Source organism: Musca autumnalis, unplaced genomic scaffold (genome assembly GCF_047663935.1).
Source record: "Musca autumnalis isolate F117 unplaced genomic scaffold, ASM4766393v1 scaffold_2, whole genome shotgun sequence".
In the NCBI taxonomy this organism is placed as follows: Eukaryota; Metazoa; Arthropoda; class Insecta; order Diptera; family Muscidae; genus Musca; species Musca autumnalis.
This window is the reverse complement of record NW_027411755.1, coordinates 74,856,111-74,866,400: the sequence shown is the minus strand read 5'-3', so window position 1 is coordinate 74,866,400 and position 10,290 is coordinate 74,856,111. Positions and strand designations below refer to the sequence as shown.

The following is a 10,290-nucleotide window of genomic DNA, read 5'->3' as shown; positions in this document are numbered from 1 at the left end:
CGCGCTCCCTTGTAAAATTCACAAGTGAATTCATAGAAAAAGATGTACTCCAACGGCAAACGTCCCAGCAAAAAAAAATGGAAGTGGTGCAAGTTGGAGTGAGGATTTCATTACATGCATGGATGCGCTTCCAGTGGACTAATGAAAAAGGCAATCCTTTTCCTCACATTTGGATTACATCCAACAAGCACTTTTATGTATAAACGATAAAAAATTCAATTTTCATTCAACAAATGAAATTAAAGTAATACGGCGTTTATATTATAGTTTTTTGCAGGGTTAACCTTCTTTATGAGGATTTGTTTGAAGTATATACAATGGAAATGACATTTGAAACCCAGACCCACTGGGTTAACCTTGTTATATATAAACGGCCTATAAGAATAAAATTAAAATGTCTTATTAATGGGCTGTTCCCGTACTTTACAAAGTGGTAAAAGTCGTAAACGATTTTCATACAAATTTTGTGTACGGGAACGCAAAACTCGTAAAAGTGGTAAAAATTGTAAAAATGGAGTGCTTCCTAGCTGCGTGCTGCGGAAGCAAAATGGAGTGCTTCCTAACTGCGTGCTGCGGAAGCAAAATGGAGTGCTTCCTTTCTGCGCGCTCCCTTGTAAAATTCACTGAGGAATTCATAGAAAAAGAAGCACTTCGTGACACTTGCACCAGTGATTTAACTGCTTCCGTGGATGCAAACTTTTTGCTGGGGTACTGTACACTTGTAGTGATTCCACTGCATCCGTGGATGCAAACTTTTTGCAGGCCTGAATTTGCTTTCTGGGTAACCTTAGGGGTCGATTAGCATTGCCACTAAACTTGAGTTGCGTTGTCAATTGTCAGCACAGCAGAGATGAAATGTTGTATTATTGATGTCAACCCAACTGGGTTGTCGATAAACGTGTTATCGATCAGTGTTTTTTCAAACTTGTCAACTCTATGGGGGTTATCATGAATGAAATTTCCCCGCGAGTTTCGCCTTTCCGCCGTTGCAACTTAAGGGAGAAAGTGAAAAAAATTCACGGGGAATTGCCGTTCATGATAACCCCCTATATTAATCTAAAAGGCACAATTCGCAAAAAAAAACTATTTTAAAATGATAAGTTCAGTGGAATTATTTTTTGATGATGAAGAAAATATACAGGACATGACATCTATTAGAAGAAATTTGAGGGACAAGTCGAATCCATTGGAATTGCCATCTACACTGCAAGTTGATGCTCATGTTGGAAAGATCTGTATAATCAGTAAATTATTTTAGGATTATGGGTATTTTACACGATATGTTTTTTACAGATGGGTTGTCAGTTTTTGTATACAAAATGTATATGCAAAGTGACAGCACATATGTATGTAAAAAACATGTCGTGTAAAGTACCCATTAGGGCGTATTTTCGATGGTCAAAGGACGTCGTTGTTTATATTGTGGAAACGTTTAAGTATGACTTGAAGGTATGTTACAGATCAACAGCAATGCCATACATTTTTTTAAGTATTTGGTTTTTTGGATATTGGGCATTTGCTTCTAAAATACTGAGGTATTTTTGGTGAAATTGAAGACCGAATATTTTTGAAAATCACTGTACATTGTCGAACGTACTGAAGGAAGTTGTCCACTTGATATAGGACAAATTGGATCGTTTCGAAGTTGACGAAGGAGGAAAAAATACAAAAAAAATCATTTTTATTCAAAAACGAAATTCCTTGGTGTATTCGTCTGTATAGATGGAACCCATGTGCACATTGGATTTTCACTCAATCAATTAATCAATTAATATTTCAAACTGTTGTTTTATTGCTATTTTCACCATATTTTTGATACACAACATTAATTAATCATGCAAATAATCAACAATTGTTAAGAAAATGTTTTTTCCCTTTCAATTTTACTTCTTGTTTCTTCGATAATATTCACTGCAACTGAAATGAATGAAAAATATCCGGTTCGTCAACTGAGATTCGCAACTTCAGTTGAAAGTTGATATACATAAGGTAATTTTGACAACTGGCAACTCCACTCAACGATAATTGCTATCGATAATCGACCCCTTACTAAATGAACCTTTAGAATTTCTTTGAATCAACCGACTTTATTCAGATTACAAAATCAGTATTTTATTCATTCATGTATGTATATTAGGAAATAAATAAAGTACAACATTTTACACATGAAAAAAATTTAAAAGCATAATAACAAATATACAAAATGAAAGAAAAATATTAGTCCCAATTTACATTAGGCGAGTTTACTTGCGGCAACTGTCAGTTTGTGGGTGAGAGAGGGTGTTGAGAGGCAAAGGGTTACCATATACCTCACCTCTCTCTCCATCAAACTGACAATTGCCGCAAGTAAACTCGCCTAATGTAAATTGGGACTTATTATCAAAGAAATACCATTTTAATTTTTTGGCATTCTTAAATTTATAATTTAATATCATCTGTTCTCGGTCTTAATAAACCTCTATAAAAAACCATTATTGTTCATTAAAAACCAGACATGTACTTTGAAATTTATTACGAACTAAATTAATAATCTCCCGTAAATGAATCATAATAGGCTTCATAATCACATGACTCATCAGATGAAGTATCACCATAATCGCTTCTTTCCGGTTTCTCATCATCATCGTCGTCTTCATCTTCATCACCATCGGTCATTTTGGGTTTTAATTTTTTCATTATACGAGCCTTGTAGCGGGCATATGCCTCGCCATAACGATCCACATCACAACTATCAACATCTTGACAAAAGTTTTCTTCTTCAGGATCAATCGAATGTACATAGGGATCTTTGTAGGCATTATAATAATTATCATCATCACTAGATGAACTGTAAAAGTGGTCATTGTCATCTTCTTCGTCATCATCACCTAAACAAAACAAAATTGTTGAATAAGTGGGCATAATAAAAATATACATTTATGTATTTTCTTTACCGAATACAAATTTATCCAAACCCCTAGCCAAATTTGAGGCTTCATCATCTTCGTCTTCTTCGTCATTTTCACGATCACTATTCATGGCTAAATCATCATCTTCATCTGGATATTCATTGGCGAAGTAGTTTTCTTGATTAGAGTCTTCCGAATCATATTCTTCATTATCATCATCGTTATTGTAGCGATCTTCGTATATGAAATCATCAAAAGGTCGGACACTGTAATAATAACAAAATTAACCGAAATACAAAATATGTGTATACGGAGAGTATGAATAAACGTTATAAAATTGATATATCTTAAATATTTATTATATTAAAAGATTGTTCGAACTTATAGTACGTTTATATATAACCGGATTTAACAAACCCACTGGGTTTCAAATGTCAATTCCTTTGCGTATACGTCAAATAAATCTTCATTAAGAAGGCTAACCCTGCAAAAGCCTATAATATAAACATGGTCTTAAGTAGATTTAAGGCTCCATCAGTTTATTACCAGTGTTCTATGGAAGAGACGTTAGAAGGAGTTATATTTTCAAGGGCAACAAGAGCCTGTGTATGTATTTTGTTTGTATGTTTTTTGTTTACCAAACTAGGACACTAGCAGAAAAGGTGTTCGATCGTTTCGAACTCTTCCTCGTATTCGCAGAGCCTACATTACTCAATGTTGTTGCCTTCCCACTTCCTTTTCATAGATCTAATAGTTGCTAAGTGAAAGTAGGGATGCAGATCTACGTCCTGAGATTACCGACCAGATTGACTTCAGGTCCTCGTGGTTTAATCGAAGTAGAAGTTGATGAGTTTATCGTGGAAAAATAAGGGTTGTGTCTTGACGCAGGAGACTGAGAAGGTTTGCTTGACCAAGCCAAGAAACGCCACATATTTAACTCTCTGATCCTCAAAGCATCTGATGCTGAATCGCAATATTCAGTGCGGCATTTAAGGCCACCTGAGAAGTGCTTTGTTCTGCTCCAGTAATGAGAGATTGTTATTTTTGTAACAGTGTTTGCTATGTTTGTATACTCGTTTTCATAAGGGATTACCTCTACTTATCACTTTCAAAAAATCGAATAGAGTACAACCATGGCACAATTACCCAGTAGTGGGATTCTCTAACACATTTTTTGGTTATCGACAAAAATCGTTAAAATTGAAATGCGTTTAATTTCCGTAATCCGTAATTTTTGGAGTAGTTCAAATTCCATTAACTGTTTTCCTTTTTTTCGGGTGCCACCGTGGTGCAATGGTATGCACGCCCGCCTTGCACGCAGAAGGTCGGGGGTTCGATTCCCCGGCCAGGCAACATCAAACATTTTTCAACGGTGGCAAAATACCCCTCAGTAATGTTGGCGACATTTCCTGAGTATTTCAGCCTTGAAAAACTTCTCTATAAGTGGTGTCTTAAGACACGCCGTTCGGACTCGGCGATAAACAGTAGGTCCCATATCATTGAGCTAAATATGAATCGGGGTGCACTCATTGATATGAGAGAAGTCTCCCTTGTCCCGTATGGGATGTTGTGGAACAATGTTTTTTTTTGTTTGTTTTCCTTTTTTTATATTGAATATTGTTCTGGAGTAGTCACAACTCAATCAAAAGTTTTTTTTTAATAGGATTTTTTTATATAACTTATATATTTTACTATTTTAATACAATCAATTCTTAGACCTTGTATGTTTTGTTTGGAGTAGTTGAACATCCCTACCACTCTTTGCTGGAGTAGTTTCAATTCATGCATTTAAATCAAAAGTTTTCTGTAAGGAGATGCAAATTTATATGTTTTTTTACCCTTTATTATGATGAGTATTCTGTTTTGATTGGAGTAGTTTAACAGCCTTTCCTTATTAATTTTAAGCTACTATATTAAGTTATGCAATTTGTTATTTTAAACTCAAATGTAGTATACAGCCCTAAGGTTGAAAGACTGGGCATTATAAAATGGAAAAATAAATTGAAAATTGAAATTGATATTATTCGGTAAGTTAGCGACCAATGAAAAGTAGTCGCAAAGTTCTACAGATAGCAACAGTGATATCAAATTTTATTTTAACTTTTCATACATAATTTTGCGTTTTAATTTGACAGATTTTTGTCGGTAACCAAAAAATACCCTAGAGAATCACACCAGCTGATCGAATATGAAAAGTCAAATCCCTTTATAAAAAATTAGTTTTGTTGTATAATGGTATATTCGCGGGCCACCCTGTCGCCACACAGCCTACCACAGACCCACCTATCGCGTTAAGTGCTGCCGGCTAAGGACTTTGTTCCTACATGAATATGATGTGGTCCCTAGAATCTTGGGGTAATTAGTGGTCGGAATTCCGTTACCATAGACTATGACATAGATTTAGTGGCGGATATTTGCATATTCCTCGCGTCGAAAAGTTGATAAGATCAGTCAGATAGGAGTTCAGCCTATCACAAATGATCAGGGCAATCATGAATAAAAATTTCGTGTGGAATTTTTTCCCTTTCCACAATTTCACATTTTTTATTTCCATATGTAAGTCCAAACACGGAATATTTTTGTCAAATCGACAAAAATGTTCCATAATTATGTGATTCTAGTAGTTCTACTGCTCCAGCTTAAGCAATAAAAAAAACGGAATTTTAAAAAAGTAAACAAAGTAAAGCATTTTGTACGTTCATAAATGCAGTAAAATGACATGTATCTTTTTTCACAATGTCAGCGTTCCACACATATTTACTTCGTCTTTTTATGTTGTTGTCAATATTTGCAATGTAAATATTGCATTTATGAAGTTAATTGTATTACAACATCATTCATCACAACAGGTGGTGTCTTAAGACATGCCATCCGAGTGGCGTAGTCAATATACAATATATATAAACCTAAGACATGTCATGCGGACTCGACTATAAAAAATAGAATATGAGAGAAGCCTCTCTTGTTGTCCCCTCTGGGATGTTTGTGGAAACATATATACATACATATGTTGCTGGGTTGCCCTTTTCTTTTTTATTCTTTTATCAGAAGCAAGCAGGCAAGGCAGCTTATGTAGCTAGACCTTTAGACTGCTGAAATGATCAATATTATTGGTCGATGGCGCCCTGATTCTGAAGATAAACTACTCCAAAACTTTCTATGTAACACTTCTGGACCATTTGCACGAGGAGGTGAATATTTTGCAGGTGTAGGTTCGCACAAGATGTTATCGACATGCGCAAGTCTTGTGAATAGGCTTCCTTCACCCACGTATGCCAGAAAGGAAGGGTCTAATAGACACAAACGTAATCCTCTGAATCAAGGAACATATCAGCCAGGCTTGAATAGCATTGTATCCGAATTGACAGCAGTCAGCGAACACATGACATGAATCTGGACACCTCGGTCTTGCCATTGTATACCTTATCAGAATCCATTGTCAGACTTTCGTGGCTTTCGAAAAAGTTTATGTTTGTATGACAAATTTATAACGTAGTTAAAAACTAAAAACTTGGTTTAAAAAACAAAAATAAGGTTAAATTAAATTCAATTTCCATTCGAAAAATAAAACAACTATTGTTTTTTATTTATTTTGAGCTTAAAGGTTTTATTTTATTTTCAAAAATTATTACGTTTTATTTTATTTTCAAAAAAATATTTTATTTTCTTATCTTGGCTTAAAGAGAAAATTTTACAGAATATATTTTTAAGGAATCTCTCTTAACAGCTGTATTTTTTGGTTTTTAAACCAAGTTGATGTTTATATTTATAGTTTACTGTTTATAGTATTATTATAAATTGAATATGTGTATAAAATATAGTAGTCGTATAAAAAATAGAAGAACTAAATATTTACTTTCATTGTAATTACAAAAACAAATATGTATATTTCAATTGTACAAAAAAATAAACTATAGTAAAATTATGTATTTGTTCGTTTATTAAATTAATATTTATATTAATTCTATTGTTTTGTGTGTGCTGGAATAGTCTAAAAGTTTCGCTAGGAAAAGAGGAACAATAGAGAGGATATATTAGAATAATGTAGGTACGCAAATGTTGTGGAAATGTGTGAATGAAAAAAGCAACAACAACGACAAAACAAAAAACGCATGTACATAATTATGGATGAAGAACAAAAGAGGAACAAAATGAGACTAAATTTTATGGAAAACAAAATTACATGAAAAATGGAATTTTCGTGCAAATTATTACCAGTAAAATTAAAGGGAGAAAACAAAGTATATGATAACTGGAAACCCATTTAGACGTACACATACACAGAAGGAACAAAAATAGTTCATTCAATAATGGAGGAAATGACCAAATCATATATAACCAATTTAACAAATAAATCACATAAAGGAAACAATTTCAAAATACTTTTTTATCATATCCTTGAGGGTTTGCGTATCCAAAAGAAAAAGGACATTGTTTTCGTGGAACTTTAATTGTGCTGGTGATGATGATGGTGGTGGTTGGTGTTAGGTTAGATGCATTTTGCTTGGGAATATGTGCCGTGGTTTTGTTCTTGTAGCTGTGCTTTTTTATGTTCAAATCAAATTCATACAATAAAACGCAAGTATTGTAGAACCATTCTACCAATAAAAATAATTGCCGTTGTCGTTGTTGTTGCTGCTGTATTCATAAACCTCATTGTAATAATTAAATGGATACTGTAGTCTTTTTGCGTTGCGTTGCGAAGAAGAGACACACATAAACAGAAATGAGTTTGGTGGATATTGTGGGATTTTTGTATAAAAATAAGAAAGAAAACACAAAAAGGCATATCGTTTTAAATGTATTGTTTAAATATTATGAAGAAAAATAAGAATATATGGAAAATTACTGACAAAAAGAAGGAAATACAAATGGTCTATAAAATACGATTAAGGGAAGTATGTATATAAAATGAACGAACATGTTTAGGCATATTCTGGATTTATTTTCAAGTTTAAATTTCTTTGCTCGGTCTGTCTTTTGCAGCCATATAAGATCTATAGACAAAGCGTAAACCGGCTACGAAGAAAAGATCTCATTTTAAAATCATGACGAAACAGTCAAGACCAGTGTAATCCATTCACAAGGCCTGCCTATAATAAATGTATCAAAGTAATGCCAGTGGAGATCACTAACTGGATTTAAGACTTAGACCAAACCCATATTATTCGATAAACTTTGCACTCGAAACGAACTGTCAGTTCTATATAGACACAATTGGTCTGTTCCAGTACAGCAAGAAGCTGCTAATTTTTACTATTCGATATCATAAAGAAAAAAAAAATGTTATCGTAGGAAAAAATAGTATCTTCTTGCAGGTTCTGGAACAGGCATTATATTTTACCCATTATATGCCTGTTCCAGTTCCTGCAAGAATCTACTTATTATGTTATCGAAAAAAATTTAAAAAGGAGTAGACTATTGCCGTTCTGGTAAAAACCATATGCAAATTCGAATTTTAATAAAAACTCAATGTAAGAGGCGTAAACCGCAGGTATAAAAAAACAATAGAATTAATTCAAATAGATACAATTTCATTTTAACTGAAGGAACTGATATTTGTTCATCAAGATTTATGAACAACATTAGAAATAACTTTTTGAAAATGTAGCTAAATAAAATACTTTTATGATATGCAACTTGAATTCCAAGAATTGTTTGCAATCTTCCTATAACATTTATATTAAGACGCCTTTTAAAAATGAAACTGTATTGTATATATTCAGGACCAAATACATAATGTTGTGGAGTTTTTTAGGGATTTTGCTTTAATGTGAAACCGTTTGAAATAGCTTTTTTTTAATATAAGTACCTAACATAACTAAATTACATTATTATAAAACAAAAATGTGAATTATATACTAAACGATGATAATATACTAAAGGACAGTAAAAGAAATTGAATAGTTATCTCCATAGAGAAATACTTTCATTTGAAAGTGAAATAGGGAAAAATAAAGGGAGGAGGGCAATATTGTTCTGTGTAATGATATACTAGGATATTTTAAATGTAACGACTCGTAACCATAAACATATCGATATGTAAAACCAACCTGAGATAATTCTCATCCAGCAAATCTACATAGTCAGCATGTTGTTCATTATCCGGTATATACAAATCATAAACATAACCTGTATCCGAATCTGAAGGCATGGCCAAGGATGGTGATATAGCATTGGTGACGGCAGCTGCTGCTGATGTTGAGGCGGCTTCTTCCGCCAAATTTGCGGATAGTACACCAGCAGCGGATTTTTGTGTTTCAACAGTCTTATTATCATTTGTTGTATGTTGTTTTTCTATATCCACAATGGTAATTTCTTTGGATTTTTCATTGGCATTACTTTCGTTGTCATCCAGTGTGGTTCTTAGACAATTAACGACACGAAAACGTTGCTCTTGAAGATTTCTGCGCATTTCCTGGCGTGACTTTTCTGTGATGTTGCCTGGTTTGCGTGTTTTACGTAGTACCAGTTCTTTGGCCTCATCCTTGGAAAGGCGTGCAAATTGTGTAGTTGCCGTATCATCCTGTCGAAGCATGCACAGACATATAAATTGTCTTTCATTTATAAACTTTTCTTAAGTTCTTAATTACCTGTTCATTAATTGTTCCTGCAAATTTCAATAGCGTTGATAGTTCTTCTTTGTTGGTTAATGCTGTCGCCGCATTTCCTCCATCAACAGCCTCCTCGTTTTCTAAGCGTCTTCTCTTACTGTTCAATACAAAGGCCGATAAAGGCTCTTCGTCAATGCGCCGCTTTACACGTATTACAGCAGGCATTATTGAAGTTTTGTTTATTAAAAAAAGCAAAGAAATTGGTTTGAATTTATTTTATACAATAATTCCTTTAGCTCTTTTTGGTGTTTCGAGTAATAGACGCCGAATACCAAAAACCTCTGCAATATGCATTAAGCGGCATGGCAGCACCTCAATTTCTTTCACTAGGGATCTATAAATGAGTATTAACGGCGTTCGATTTTGCAAGAAGTGGCGGCCAAAGTTAAAGCGGAGAGACACAGGCTGACTTTATAAATGCGACATTAAGCTGAAGACACATCCAACCAAGGCCTACAGAGGGTCGGACATTCAGAGTACTGCTAACAACATTTGACAACAAACATAATAGATTTTACATTATTGTGATTTTAGTTTCTTTGTATTTTAAATCACAGTTATGTTTTTGACATCAAACATAATAATCAGCTGGGCTTATGGGCCGACTTATGTACCTTACGACCTTGCATCCAACGTTTGAGTAAAGTTTTGTGTTATTTCTATAAAGAAAAATTTAAAAAAGGCAGGTTCGAAAACGTCTTTCACAAATTGTGTATGGACAAAAGTTAAAAATTCTATAACAGGTAAAAAAGTGCAAGTATGATTAGATGATCATGGAGCAACAATAC

At 33.8% G+C, this 10,290-nt stretch overlaps 1 protein-coding gene across 2 annotated transcripts; it reads right to left on the bottom strand.

Annotated features, from left to right (window-relative positions):
* Positions 1 to 2,067: 2,067 nt before the first annotated feature.
* fs(2)ltoPP43 (female sterile (2) ltoPP43) lies at positions 2,068 to 9,807 on the bottom strand. Of its 2 annotated transcripts, XM_073967945.1 has the most exons (4): positions 9,482 to 9,807; positions 8,942 to 9,414; positions 2,934 to 3,154; positions 2,068 to 2,867 (listed from the first exon to the last, which is right to left on the bottom strand). In XM_073967945.1, exons 1-4 carry the CDS (start codon positions 9,665 to 9,667, stop codon positions 2,524 to 2,526), a joined length of 1,224 nt encoding a protein of 407 aa, XP_073824046.1. In that variant the 5' UTR covers positions 9,668 to 9,807; the 3' UTR covers positions 2,068 to 2,523. The 2 variants fall into 2 exon arrangements, with proteins under 2 accessions (XP_073824046.1, XP_073824047.1); XM_073967946.1 differs by lacking the exons at positions 2,068 to 2,867; positions 2,934 to 3,154 and adding an exon at positions 6,468 to 7,571.
* Between the last annotated feature and the right edge of the window lie 483 nt (positions 9,808 to 10,290).